A 15519-nucleotide genomic window follows, 5' to 3' on the forward strand; every position below is an offset into this window, starting at 1 on the left:
TGCATATACTTGGACACATGGATTTCTATAGGGCATTTAAATTATTGTGGCCAAACAAGGTGCCTCTCTTCCCAGAGGGCAGTGTGTTGTTGTTGCTACCTTTTCCCCAGACCGAGACTCATAGAATCCTAGAGTTGGAAGAGACCACAAGGGCCATCCAGTCCAACCCCCTGCCAAGCAGGAAACACCATCAAAGCATTCCTGACAGGTGGCTGTCAAGCCTCCGCTTCAAGACCTCCAAAGAAGGAGACTCCACCACACTCCTTGGCAGCAAATTCCACTGACTCAAGGCAGCTTATACAAATTTTTTAAAAAACACTAATAAAACACTAAAAGCATATAAAATATAATAATTAAAAAGTAATTAAATTATAATAGAATTAAAACAGTATTAAAAACATCTATTTAAAAACTGATAATAAAAACAACACAGCACTCTTAAAAGCCCTTTCCTTAAAACAAACAAACAAATGCAGTCAGTTTCCAAGAGCCTGACAGAATGAAACAGGCTTTACCTGTCAGCAGAAGGACAACAAGGAGGGAGCCAGTCTAGCTTCTCCAGGAAGGGAGCTGCGAAGTCTGGGAGCAGCCACCAAGAAGGCCCTCTCCCACGTCCTTACCAAGCATTCATGGGAGAGGGGTGGAACCAGGAAATGGGCCTCCCCTGAAGATCTCAGAGCATGGACAGTTTTGCATGGGAGAACATGGTTTTTCAGATAGCCTGGGCCTAAGCTGCATGGGGCTTTACTGTTTTAATTGTACGAGCTCATTGCAGGACTCAGAGCGAGAAATAGGGAGGTTCCTGGGGTGCGTTTATAGTGCTGGAGGTGTAGAAATTCAGAAGATGATATTGGGGGCTGCTCTTATAAGGTGGCCCTTACACATCAGCTTTCCCCAACCTGGTCTTGTCTAAATGTTTTGGACTCCCAGCTCCTATCAGCTGTCCTGGACGGGGGAAGATGGAGCCCCTAAAGGTAGAGGGCACCAGGTTGATGAAAGTGTGAGAAGGTCATGGAATGGTAATCCAGCTGAGAGGCAGGTGGGCTGCAAGGAAGGTGAATAAACATAGGAACATAGGAAGCTTACACTGAGTGGGACCCTTGACCCATCAAGCTCAGTATTGCCTGCACTGACTGGCAGCAGCTCTCCAAATTTTCAGGCATGGGATGTTCACCACCCTACAGGTTATGCTGCAGATTTTACCTGGGACCTTCTACATGCAAAGCAGTTGCTCCACTACTGAATTTTGGCCCTAGAGTAATGGCTTGAACATACGCTTAAATTTTCAGTGTTTCTTCCCAATCTCATGAGTGCTGATATGTATTTCCTTAGTAAAAAACCCATTCCTAAATTTGTGCCCCTTAAACATGAGGACTAGCACTTTCTACCTTTAGTGGTCCTGACGTTTAAGCCCAGATGTGGGGAACCTCTGGCTGCCCAAGTATTTCTGGACTACAGCTGGGCTATCTGGGGCTGCCATGAAATGCAGCCCATAACATCTGGCAGCTACCAGCTCAGCCCTAGCTGAGCACAATTGCTTTAGGCATCTTCAGAGGTGGATATTTTTGCTTTCTTTGAGCACAAAGAACTATCAGGGCTTTCCAGCCAATGAGAGTGGTTTCTTTGGGGGCACATTTGCCAAGACACAGCAGGGCATGAACAAGGTGTTTAGGTAGTGCAGTCCTGTATGCAACGCCCTTTAGGTCTTGAAAGACCTACATTGGCGCCCAGTACGTTTCCAAGCACAATTTAAAGTGTTGGTGCTGACCTTTAAAGCCCTAAACGGCCTCGGTCCAGTAAACCTGAAGGAGCGTCTCCACCCCCATCGTTCTGCCCAGACACTGAGGTCTAGTGCCGAGGGCCTTCTGTCGGTTCTCTGACTGCGAGAAGCAAAGCTACCAGGCAGTGCGCCTTCTTGGTACTGGCACCCACCCTGTGGAACACCCTCCCACCAGATGTCAAAAAGAAAAACAACTACCAGACTTTTAGAAGACATCTGAAGGCAACCCTGTTTAGGGAAGTTTTTAATGTTTGAAGTTTTATTCTGTTTTTAATGTTCTGTTGAAAGCTGCCCAGAGTGGCTGGAGAAACCCAGCCAGATGGGCAGGGTATAATTAATTAATTAATTAATTAATTAATTAAGTTTATTAGCAAACCAAGTGTAGTGTAGCCGAGGGTTCTCTCAGGAAGAGCCTGACCCCTAGTGGCTTGAAAGCGAAAATTTCACCTAAAGCAACAGGACTTAAGTTGGCATCCATCTGTCTCAAAAGACAACGGAGTTCAGCTCCAGTGGCAAAGTTAAACCAGTGGAGAATTGGAGCACCTGCTGTGGCTGCAGAGATTGGTAACTCATAATGGCTTCCCCTGCCCCCACCCCGCATTGTTTTTGCTGTGTTAGCAGCACCAAAGTGACCTCCCTGGTGCTCAAGCCTAGGCTGAGTGTATGGAGGTCCTGGGCAGAACAAGATGTTTGGCACCCACTTGGCTGCAGGAGTTGCCAGAAGGAGGCAGAGAAGGAGCCACCCAACCACCTTAGGGCCTCCACTCGGGATTTGTGTAGGGTTTACTCCTGAGCCTGTTCTTCTAAAGCAACACCTATTTATTTATTTATTTATTACTTACTTACTTACTTACTTACACATCTGTATCCCACATTTCCTCCAAGGATCTTGTAAGGTGGTTTAGTGGCTGCTCATGAGTAACCAGGCTGAGGCAAACTTCTGGAATCTAAGTTCCTTTATTGTGCAGATATTTACAGTGCAGCTAAAGAAAGAACGTCCAGCTCATCCTTCTGCAGAGTCCGGGAATGACCCCTTCCGGTTCCTTGCCCGGCATAAAAGGCGCGGAAAGCTGGACCCCCACCTCCCCCCTCTACGTCTTTCCCCCCTGTGCAAAAGGGGAGACGGAAGGGGTGCTTCACCTCCCGTTTCTGCTTGGTGCGAAGGCTCTCTTCCCCTGTCACTGCCCCGGCTCCCACTTCCTGTCTCCATCTCCCCCTCCCCACTAGAGGAATTACTGCTCCTCCCACTGGACGAAGATGACGAACTCAGCATCGGAGACGGGGGTTCGCGATACTGATAAAGCCCTGGCACCGCCTTGGCTTCCGGCGAGGGCAGTCCCCTGAAAGATCTCAAAGTGCAAACATGGTTCCTCCCCCCTCCATTTTAACTTAGGCAGTGAATGACCCAAAGTTGCTTCCTGTGGGAATTAAACTCTAGTTCCTATTTAGCAGAGTTTTGCAGAAGTCAGGCCCTGGGTCACTTGACCCTTCAGTTCTTTTTCCCCTCCTTTAAAAAAACACCTATGCAAGACACTCTCATTTCACATTTAAAGAATATATAACCTTTACTTGGTGTACTTGCAGTTGCAGATTAAATATATATACAATGCAGGTAGCTGCTTCTTTTCATTGCTAAAGCATCTTGCATAGATGTTACATTTAACATTTACAGACTGACTGATAATCTGGCTCTTAGACAGACAGCACTGCAACACAACATACCTGCTGCTCTAACTGTTAAGACTCACAAGACTATTAATTACTGAACCAGCTGAAAATAACTGCCATCAAGTGCATGACATCAAAGGGTCCTACAGCGCTTTCAAATATTAAACCTCTACATACACATTTTGGATGCTAACATCCCACACTTTCTGGCCGAGTAGGTACTAGAACCCCAGTTCCCTAGGCCTTAATCCAACATGCTAAACAGAGGTCAAAGCAAGGCTTCTTCTTAAGCAAAAGCTCAGAAACCCCTAGGAGAGTCCTGCTGGGTCAGGCTAAAAGTTCATCCTCCTGTTTTCCAAAGGAGGACAACCAGCTGCCTGAAAAGTACAGCTGAAATGATCACAAAAGGATGGGGAACCTGTGCCCCCCCTAGATGTTTCTAGGCTTGGCTGTGCAGTCTGGGGCTCATGGGAGTTGGAGTCCAGCAACGTCTGAAGGGGGTTTTGCAAGTTCCCCATGTCTATTCTATTATTATTATTATTATTATTATTATTATTATTATTATTATTATTGAGACTTTTTAATAGCTTCTCAACTGAAAGGTCTTCAAGCAACTTGCATGTTTTAAAGCATCAACATAAACACATTATGCCATAAAAACAACCCCCCTAAAAGCCACAGGAAGCTTTGGCAGCATACTAATAACAAAACAACATCATCTCAGTCTGCCAAAAGCCTGGTAGGAAAAGGTAATTCTGAAAATATGTCCACAAAATGGTACCAGGTGGACCTCACTAGGGAGAGCATTCCACCAATGGGGAGCCAGCACTTCAAAGGCCCTGCGCCATTGTCTCCTCCCTCTGATCTTCCAGCATATTCTCTTTTAAGCCGTATTTTCCCAGAAACGGGAAGCCTCAAAAGCATTGCCCTGATCACACAGGAAAGGCACTGTTGGGAATATCAAGGGAGGGCAAAATACCAATGCATTTTGCAGCCTCACGTGCCTTCTGCTTTCCTTTTGCTATTCCCCAGACCTGTCTTCAAAGACTCCCAGGGCACCTTGGACCTTGAAGGGAAGCTCTCCCCCATCTATAAGCAAGACAGCAGCAAACTCTCTGCTGAGGATCTCATGAAGTTGTTGGCAGAGTACAAAAAGTAAGTGTCAGCTGCCAGATGGGCAAGGATCTGTAAACCCTTGTAAAGGGGAGATGTGTCTGGAGAGGATGTCCATATCTTTGAATCTGGGCATTGCCAGATTCGGTTGTGTTATCTAATGAAAGAGTGAGGAGTGCAGAATTTCAGAATCGGGTTGGAACACTTTATTTATTTATTTATTTAATAAATAAATAAATAATAAATAAATAAATATCATAAAGGAACCCAGGGTGGCAAACATAACAGCATTAAAGCAGTACAGAGTAAAGGTAAAGAGTGCAGGTAGCGCTGTGGTCTAAACCACTGAGCCTCTTGGGCTTGCTAATCAGAAGGTTGGCCAGCGGCGTCGCTGGGGAGAGGCGGTGGGGGCGGTACGCCCCCAGTGACAGGGTGAGCAGTGGCGGGTGGGGGTGACAAGCGGAGGCCCCTCCCGCCACTCCCACGCGCCGCTGCTCCCTCCGTCACCCCGGGAGCAGCAGCACACGGATGGGGTGCTTCCGCCGCTTTTTTCGGCGGGGGGGTCGACACACTTGTCACCCCCACCTCGCTGGTCACCACCCCCCGCCGAAAAAAACCGCGGGGGGGGGCGGGAAAGGAAGCAGAGCAGGCGCGTTTAAGCGCCGCTCTGCTTCTTTTTCCCCTTTCCGCCGCTTTTTTTCGGCGGGGGGTGGTCGACCAGCGAGGGGGTGTCACGCTTGTCACCCCCACCTCGCTGGTCACCACCCCCCGCCGAAAAAAACCACGGGGGGGGGAAATCCTGGAAAGGAAGCAGAGCAGGCGCGTTTAAGCACAGCTCTGCTTCTTTTTCCCCTTTCCGCCGCTTTTTTCGGCAGGGGGGGGTCGACCAGCAAGGGGGGTGTCACGCTTGTCACCCCCTCCTCGCTGGTCACCACCCCCCGCCGAAAAAAACCGCGGGGGGGGGGGGCGGGGAAAGCCTGGAAAGAAGCAGAGCTGGCGCGTTTAAGCGCCGCTCTGCTTCTTTTTCCCCTTTCCGCCGCTTTTTTCGGCGGGGGGGGGGCCCGACCAGCGAGGGGGTTTGTCACGCTTGTCACCCCCTCCTCGCTGGTCACCACCCCCCGCCGAAAAAAGCCTCGGAAAGGGGGAAATCCCCCCTTTCTGCATACACGTGCGTCGTGCCCCTCCCCCAGGGGGGTGCCTCTGCGCTGCCGCCGCCCCCAGCAGCACAGAGGCTAGCGACACCACTGAGGTTGGCAGTTCGAATCTGCATGACGGGGTGAGCTCCTGCTGCTTTGGAGCAGCTCCTGCCATCCTAGAAGTTCAAAAGCATACCAAGGTGAGTAGATAAATAGGTACTGCTGTGGCAGGAAGGTAAATTTATGGAAACGATTGCCAGAGGGCACAGTGTTTTACATGCGCTCTGCCACTCATCACGGTGTCCTGCTGCACCAGAAACAGTTTAGTCCTGTTGGCCACATGACATGGAAAGCTGTCTGTGGACAAATGCTGGCTCCCTCGGCCTGAACGCAGAGATGAGCACTGCACCCCATAGTTGAATTTGACTGGACTTAACCGTCCAGGGGTCCTTTAACTTTTACAGTTAAAAATAAAATATCAACATATTTAAAGCAGCTGAAAACATTCACATACTCTCAAAGTTGTGAATTTCCTGGCTTCTAGGAAGCAGTGTCTTCCAGCCACCAAACGCTTGCAGAGACAGGAATGTTTTTAAATTCCTCCTGAAAGTTAATAAAGAGGGACAGGTGCACTTTGCTAGGCAGGGCAAAGTGGGGAACCATCACCAGGCAGAACCCGCTTGGCCATGGACTCAGTGCCAACTAAGCATCACCCAGCAACCTTCAGAATTCCAAAGCTGATCCCCACATCATTCACAGTTCACACAGCCAATACTGGCCTAGTCCTCCCTGGGATACTCATGTGACAGGATACTCCTCCTCCCTACCAGAAAAATCCTTGCACATAGAAAGCCAGAGTGCCAGAGAGAGAAGGTGTGAGTAAAGCCTGACAGGCTCCTGCAATAAGGCAATGACAGTTCCATCACAGGATCTTCAGCCTGCAGTGACCCAGTCCAGGCACAGTTTGACCCCCTCAGCCAGAAATAGGTCATCTTTACCACAGATTCATTAGGCAGGAGGGCAGGGTATTCCCCCCCCCCCAGTTGTTTTTGTTTTCATCCGCCTGACCCAAGAGCTGGACTTTTAGAAAAGTCAGTTTGAACATTTCCCCCTCCAGATGCACTACAACTGTTGGACTATAACTCCCATCAGCGCCAACATAACCAGTGGTCAGGGGTGATGGGAAGGATGCATATTGGCTACCTCTAATTGAGGCACAAAATTTTATTTTTAAATTCTATTTTGAGGCACAAAATAGGAAGTAACTAATTGAACCAGAGTTCTCAAAGGGAGGGAGGAGGGAGCATGTCATATAATGCCAAAACAAGATTTGGAAGATGGGGAGCATTAGGGTCTGAACCAGCTCCTTTGGGATTCTGCTTGTGCGATTAGAGGGATCACTGTACTCTGGGCTCTTCAATGTAAGACAAAGTTTTTGAATGTTCTTTTTTTGGGACTCAGTTAATTTGGTACTCTGGCAAAAAAATCACCGGAATTATTTCCAGCTGTCTTGTGCTGTTTCTGTCCTGACTTTTGTTCTGTCTTTATTTATTTGTCTCTTTATCATGCAGACCAGAAAAGACAAAACTCCAAGTGATACCCGGCCAATTGAATATTACACTAGAGTGCATTCCACTGGAATTTGCAAGTAAGGAACTAATTTTTAATAATAATTGCCTTAAGGCCTTAGTACACACAGTCCCAGTCCACTAGGCTGGGTCCCATCCTCAGGCATGATATTGCTAGTCCACATCTCAGAATCCCTGACATGCTACAGGTTCCTGCAGGTTCTCCCAAAATTCTCACAGTTTCATCACAAATATTACTAGGGGCTCCAGGTGAAGGTGGCGACAAGTAAGTCTGCTTGTCTTTGAGCTCTGCGGTCTGTTCTAGTTTTAATTTTGAATAATTTTAAAGTCAGTTGGCTCAGCAGTGTTAATTGCAATATACAGGCAAGGAAGATATATGGCCACTTCATCTTGCCCAAAGGGTAGTCTGCAGTTTTAACAATTTTAGCATGATTACCAGATGATGATGATGATGATTTATATATACCCTGCCCTTCTGGCTGGATTTCCCCAGCCACTCTGGGTGGCTTCCAGCAAAATATTAAAATACAATAATTCAGCAAATATTAAAAGCTTCCCTAAACAGGGCTGCCTTCAGATGTCTTCTAAATGTCAGATAGTTGTTTATCTCTTTGATCTCTGATGGGAGGGCATTCCACAGGGTGGGTGCCACCACCAAGAAGGCCTTCTGCCTGGTTCCCTGTAACTTCACTTCTCGCAGGGAGAGAACTGCCAGGAGGCCTTCGGAGCTGGACCTCAGTGTCCGGGCAGAACGATGGGGGGTGGAGACGCTCCTTCAGGTATACGGGGCCGAGGCGTAGACCTGCAGTTCTTCAGATAAATGGTCCAGAACTCCATTGCCAAATTTAGCCCAGAAATATTTGCTTGACTATTGTGACTCAGCACCTGGAGCAAGCGAAGTGGAGGCAACTGCAAAGGAATTGCAGCCAGATGTAATTCATATGCCTGTAGACAGCCCTGGTCTCAGCCATGGTGAGTGTGCAAGAAATGGGACTGGAGATGTCTTATCCAAAGTAAGAGGTTTTGTTATATATTCCTCTAAAGAGAGCTTAGCTAACTTGTCAGTTGATCCAGACCTGTTAGGAGCTGATACACATGCTCCCAGGAAGCCACAGCTTCTTCCATATAATGAAACCTTATCTATGTGTAGTAACAATCATGACACAGTAGACTCTGCCACAAGAGACTGAAAATTCCTCACCTTGGGAACTTTTACATGACCAAGGTCTCTTGTCTAAACAAACAGCAGAGGGAATCTTTCACAGAATGGACACATTAGAAGAGGAATTTTCTGGCTGTGAATATAATAATTGGCACACTAGTCAGGTTAATGGAGACAGGAATTCTGATTGTAGCACCGCAGATAAGAACCACCAGCAAAGAAACTGAAGCTAGTGATGGTTTGAAGGTACATCAGGACTAGAATAGGTCTGAGCTCGTTAAGTCCCTATTGGATTCAGCAACTAAACAATTAAGGAGCAACTATCAAGGTTGGAACTTGAGCTCGGAAACTTGCTTTTACAGCAATATGAATGCTTAAGAGATGGACTTGGAAGAGTAGTTTTCTTTTCTTAGACAAACCCCTTCAGGACCAAGACCACAGCTAGTGGAAAACAATGCTAACAACTCACTACCTTCCAAGGGAATGGTTTTTGTGGGGATGATTAGGGAGGCAGGAGAGGATATATTATTTAATGATATCCTGCCTAACTTGTGCTAGCAAGTTCCATATTCTAGCAGAGTTCCAAACATCCCCCTTTTTAAATTATGCAGCCATCAGCCTGTTGCTGACTCATCTGAGTCTTACTATGAAAGATTCCTTCCTGGTAAAATCCCTTCTAATCCCTCTTAAAAAGAATAAACACAAGAATCTTATTAACGTTAATATAAAAGTAGTTTACTCACAGACTCATTCAGGTTCACAGACATATCCCTGAAGGCAGGCTTAGGTTACTTAACAACTAGAACTATTCCATAAAGAAGTTAGTCCCAAGTGACTACGACTAAGCAGCCACTTCTCCAAACACACAGCAACATCCAGAATGTTTTTTTTTGTTTTTTTTCCAAAATATTTTATTTATAGGCTGTTCAACAAAGATATACAACAAGCAATCCAACTTCAAATCATAATAAAAATGTTTCCAAAAAAGAAGAAACATTGTCACTTATTGTTGTCAGTTTGTTAAGTTACTGTTCCTTTCGTTTCTGGTTACAAAAAGCAAAATTGCACTAATTTAAATGATGTTAGCCATACATATCCTTTCATCAATCCATATATACATAACACCCAAAGGGAGAAAGAACACAAAAACCAAAGAAAAAATAAAGAGAGAAACAAATCAAACACCCTCATCCCCCTCCCTCCCCCAAATACAACCTAAAAAAATAAAACAACAAGCATATTAGACCTGAAAAAAAAACCATGTCAACCACAAAACTCAACCCTCTCGACTTCCTGTCAGTCCCAAACGTAAAATTCTCTCTTACTCATGAGTGTGTATCAACATATCTCCTTATCTTTCTAAAACACTTTACTTCACTACCATCTCAACCAGTGCCCCCATTTCCCTTCAATCTCTTATTTTCTTTCTCCAAGGCTATTGAAAAGCTGGCATAGCTATCCTTCCCTTAGTGTACTTTTCAACATATATTTTATATCTCATCCAATTATCTAAAATTTTTTGCTTTGATCCCCCTCTTAAACTGTTAGTTATCTGGGCCATTTCGGCGAACTCTTGCAGTTTGTTATGCCACTCTATTAATGTAGGTGGCTCTTGTTCTTTCCACCTCTTTGCGATTATAATTCGGGCAGCCGCTGTAGCATACAGGAAGACCTCCCTTAATTTGACTGGGATTTCCTTATCTAAAATGCTCAATAGGAGAGAATCAGGCTTCTTAGGGAATGTAATCCCTAACATTTTCTTAATTTCCTCATAAATCTGATTCCAGAGTGTTTTTATCTTCTGGCAAGCCCACCACATATGGAACAGATCTCCGTTAGTCCCCCCACATCTCCAGCACACATTAGTTGTTCCTTTATAAATTTTTGACAATTTTGAGGGTGTGAGGTACCACCTGTGTTGGATTTTCATCATGTTCTCTTTTATATTTGAAGAAGTCGTAAAGTTCATACTGACCCTCCAGAGGTGCTCCCACTCCCTCATCATTATCGGTCTTCCAATGTCTTGCGCCCATTTCACCATAGAGGACTTCACAGTTTCTTCCATTACTTCCCATTCCAATAATAGTTGGTACATTTTTGCAATTACTTTATGATTATTCTTTATTAAATCTGTCTCCAACCTTGTTGTCTCTTTAACAAACCCTGTTTTTTTATCTTTCTGGAACACTCCATGTAATTGATGGTAATCCAACCATCCTCCCAACTGATCTTTTATCTCATCGTACTTTCTCAATTTAAGTTCTCCTTCATCCTCTATTAATAACATATTGTACGTAGGCCAATTAGTTCTCATATTTCTTCTTTTGAGTGCCTTTGCTTCTACAGGGGATAACCATTTTGGTGTTTTTGGTTCCAATAATCTTTTAAATTTTTCCCAGGTTTTAAATAGGGCGTTTCTGATTATGTGGCTTGTGAAGTCTTTATGAACTGCGTATTTTCCATAGTGTAGATATGCGTGCCATCCGTATCGAAGATCGAATCCTTCTAGATCTAACAATTCGTTATCTCGGAGTAGAAACCAATCTTTCAACCACGCAAAACATGCGGCTTCGTAATAAATTTTGAGATCGGGGAGTCCAAATCCACCCCTTTCTTTTTTATCTATAAGCACTTTATATTTTATTCTTGGCCTCTTACCTGCCCATACAAATTTTGTTATCTCCTTATTCCACTCCTCTATTGGTGTTGTTTTCCCTATTATTGGGATGGTCTGATACAAAAAGAGCAATTTAGGTAATACATTTAATTTAATTGCTGCTATCCGTCCCAGAAAAGAGAATTTTAGTTTGTTCCAAAATATGAGGTCTCTTTTGATTCCTTCCCAGCATCTTTTGTAATTGTCCTCAAAGAGGTTTATGTTTTTATTTGATAGCCAAATGCCCAGATATTTAATTTTGGCGTATATTTTAAGTCGCGTTATCTTTTCAATTTTGTTTTTGTCCTCCACCGAGACATTTTTAACTAATAGTTTAGTCTTATTGTAGTTCAGTTTAAATCCGGAGACTCTGCCGAAGTCTTGCATAATTTCTAAAACTTTTACCAGGCTCCCTATTGGTTCTTCTGTAGTCACAATTAAATCATCCGCAAAGGCCTTTAACTTGTAGATGTTCTCCCCCAATCGGATACCTTTGATACCTTCTTCTTTTCTAAGTTGGTTGTTTAGTATTTCCATAGTCAGAATAAAGATCCACACAGCAACATCCAGAATGGAGAAGACACACTGGTCCGAACATGGAGGCCATGTGCTCCTCCATGCTAGTACAACAGACCACACCCTCTTCAAGTCTGTCCCAGCTCAGGACGAAACAGGATGTCTTCTCCTGAGTGGGACAAAACATCCCCTAACATGTCCACTGTAGGAATGTTGTACTTGACTGCAGTTTTACATCCCAAAATTTTGGCCCTTCACCTAATCTAATTTTTTCATCATTCATTAGTGAATGATGGAAAGGGGAACAAGAGGGAAAGTCCAAATTCCAATGATGATTGTTCTCGGAAGAGGTGCCCAGATGATCTGTGGCTGGTCACTCATAACTGGCCAGCGGAATAATGTAAACAGAACCTGAATTTCAGGCAGGAATTCCAGCCATTTTAGGGGCTTCCCCAGATTTAGGAAATGGTTCACATTGTAAATGCCAGTCTAGTTGTGACCAGAGCTTCAGTATTGAACTAACATCAGGATCCTGATGCATGGGATAAATTTTGGTCTTTATAACAGATTCATAGAATTGTAGAGTTGGAAGGGACCCCAAGGGTCATCTACTCCAACATAATACATATGTTAGCTGACAGAGAGCTGCTATTTGAATTAAAAGGTTGTCTAAATACCTCCCTCCCCACACCCAAATGGCAAGTTTGATATCCATTCCTCATACTTATAAGAGAAAGGGAATTGCAGTGTGGAAAAGGCAACTTGAGAGGAAGGAGCAGGAGGTTTTCAAGCCTTAAGATTCCTGCCTTTGTCACCTGTCCTAATAATCTCCAGATATGCTCCAATAGACAAGGGATGGTTCATTATATTGTCCCAAATGCAGGTATTGGAAGAAATATGTAGAGGTCTAAAATATTTACCCTGCTAGCAATTACCCATTAACATATGGTCAAGATAAACCTAGGCCTAGAGGTAATTATAGAAAAGCAAGTTATCATACCTTCAGATCTCCTTTAATATACCACAACTAACTAGAAAATATTCAGAAAGCTCTTAGCATTCTTTCCTGGAACATGGTGGGTTGGGATAATAAGAAGGTGCACAAGAATTTTGTTTGTATGCTCCAGCAATTTGATATAATATGTTTGCAAGGGACTTGGTCTCATGAACTTAACATACACACACACACACACACACTTGCTTACAGGGTTATAACTCTTCTAAATTAACAACAACAACAACAACAACAACCTTTATTATTTGTACCCCAGCCACTCTGGGCAACTTCCAACACATATAAAAACATAATAAAACATTAAGCATTAACAACTTCACCTTCAAAGATAGCCCCACGTAGAGTGCATTGGAGTAGTCCAAGCGGGAGATACCGGTAACCAAAGCATGCACCACTCTGGTGAGACAATCTGTGGGCAGGTAGGGTCTCAGCCTGCATACCAGATGGAACTGGTAGACAGCTGCCCTGGACACACAATTAACCTGCACATCCATGGACAGCTGTGAGTCCAAAATGACTCCCAGGCTGCATACCTGGTCCTTCAGGGGCACAGTTACCCCATTCAGGACCAGGGAGTCCTCCACACCTGCCTGCCTCCTGTCCCCCCAAAAGAAGTACTTCTGTCTTGTCAGAATTCAACCTCAATCCATTTGCCGCCATCCATCACCCAACCGCCTCCAGACACTCACACACAACCTTCACTGCCTTCACTGGTTCTGATTTCAAAGAGAGGTAGAGCTGGGTATCATCCGCATACTGATGGACACCCAGCCCAAACCCCCGATCTCTCCCAGCAGCTTCATATAGATATTTAAAATCATGGGGGAGAGGACGGAACCCTGAGGCACCCCACAAGTGAGGGCCCAGGGGTCTGAACACTCATCCCCCACCACCACTTTCTGGACATGACCCAGGAAGAAGGAATGAACCACTGTATAATAATGCCCCCAGCTCCCAACCCTCCTAAACAGTCCAGAAGGATACCGTGGTCAATGGTATCAAAAGTGGCTGTTGCAAGCCCACTGGAGATCATTGACCAGCCTGACCAAGGTGGTTTCAGTCCCATGATAAGGCTGAATCCCGATTGGATCTGCATCCTCCAGATGTTCCTGGAGTTGTTCAGTGACCACCCATTCAATTCCCTTGCCCTAAAGTAGAAGATTTGAGACTGGGTACAAAGATGGTTTTTAAAGAAGCTATTTAATAACTGCTTCTTTAAGGGGGTCCGGGAAGACTCCCTTGCAGAGGGAAGCATTCAAACTCCTCACAGAGCCCATTGCCCAGCCCTTCCTGGCTTTTATGAGCCAGGATGGGCAAGGATCAAGGAGACAGGTGGTTGGTTTCGCTCATTCAAGCAGCCTGTCCACAAATTAACATATAAGCATATCGCAATTTTAAAGCAATTCAAGACAACCCCACCCCACCCCAAGTAAAGCAACACCAACCTCCCATTAAACACTAAATTAAAACAATTAAAAACAGTTTAAAATGTTTCAGATAGTTGGGGCCATGACAGCTTACCCCAACCCCAAGGTCCATTCAGCCACTTCAGCTGCAGTCCATCAATCTGTCAGTGCCTCAGTGGCTGTCAAACATTCCATCCAGGCCTCATCTTCCTGGTCCAGATAGAAGTGGCCGACCTGCCAGACAAGGGGAGAGTCCAGCAATAATCACAGCTGCTGGTCTCAGGTTCTGAGCAGCCTTGGATTATAAATACATTTATAATAAGCAGTGAGTCTCCTCCTTTGATTTTATTTTTACCAGCACAAATAGGATTGCCTTGGGTTACTTTTCCTTCCTTTTCTTCTGAGCCTCCAGAGGGAATCTGCTTTAACCATTGTTTACTAGTATGGCGACTTCAGCCCTGAAAGGAAAATTAAGCTACCAGGCAGGCGTGATAACTTTTATTGCTGTGGCTGTCTGATGAAGAGCTAGCAGGGGAAGAAATCCACAGAAATATGGTCTCCCTGATGTCCTCCTGTGGTTTGCTCTCCAGAGGACTGAGCACAGTTCAGCAACATAAGCTGTGGTTTTGCTCTTGGTTTGCGCTATGATCATAATTTGGGTTAAGGCAGCAACTATGCTTGTTGCTAATTCTGGTTAAGCATCGTATACATGCTAAGTAAACTGTGGTTAGAATTATCTCCCTGCTTTCAGGGTGACAAATAGTTATTGTGAATGTCTCCTTATACATGTCCTAAGAAGTGGGGAGGCTGACATGCTGAGTCACCATAGGTTTGCAATCTTAATCAGGGTTAAGGTAACAAACCATTCCTGGGGCTAACCATGGTTAAATGTTGCATCTTCACAAGGCCTATATGACCCAAGTTAAAGGTACCTTTTCTTTTGCTGTTGCGTTATGTGAAAACAAGATACCAACCTGCACCCTTTACTTCCCCTCTAGACTGTGTCACAGCCTCTTACATTCCCATCAAGCCCTTTGAGATGCAGGGCCAGGATGACACCATTACGGTAGAAGTGGAAGAGTTTATCCCTGAGATCGCCAAGTACTGCTACCCTTTCACTATCTACAAAAACCAGCTCTACGTCTATCCTTTGCATTTGAAATATGACAGCCAGAAAACATTTGCCAAGGTAAGCTTGAAAACAACAGAGCCAGGCCCACAGATTTATTTATTTATATTTCTTTGCAAGTTTGAAATGTAGCTGAAGAACAACTCAGTAGCATTGAGCAGGGAGTGGAACCGCATTGTGGAACCAATGGGGGAAATGCAGTCGTATTGGGATGTGCTGTTCTGGTGCCACAGCAAGGCAGGTCAGGACTTGCAGCACCATGGATAGCTCCAAGTGAGCAACTTGTTTTGAAAGAGGCCCAAAGCAAGCTGAGACATTTCTAGCCTTTGCTGCCAGATTACCTGTCCCA

The 15519-nt window shown here is 44.9% G+C and overlaps 1 protein-coding gene across 4 annotated transcripts in view; it reads left to right on the forward strand.

The window, feature by feature from the left end:
• The window catches only part of DOCK11 (dedicator of cytokinesis 11), a 185882-nt gene that overhangs the window by 37329 nt on the left and 133034 nt on the right, over window positions 1-15519 (forward strand). For all 4 annotated transcript variants that reach the window (XM_033137075.1, XM_033137076.1, XM_033137077.1 and 1 more), the window contains exons 15-17: window positions 4481-4603; window positions 7269-7345; window positions 15040-15230. In XM_033137075.1, coding sequence (XP_032992966.1) covers window positions 4481-4603; window positions 7269-7345; window positions 15040-15230 — 391 coding nt within the window. The remainder of the gene's footprint in view (window positions 1-4480; window positions 4604-7268; window positions 7346-15039; window positions 15231-15519) is intronic.

The sequence above is a fragment of the Lacerta agilis genome, chromosome Z, assembly GCF_009819535.1.
Source record: "Lacerta agilis isolate rLacAgi1 chromosome Z, rLacAgi1.pri, whole genome shotgun sequence".
Taxonomy (NCBI): Eukaryota; Metazoa; Chordata; class Lepidosauria; order Squamata; family Lacertidae; genus Lacerta; species Lacerta agilis.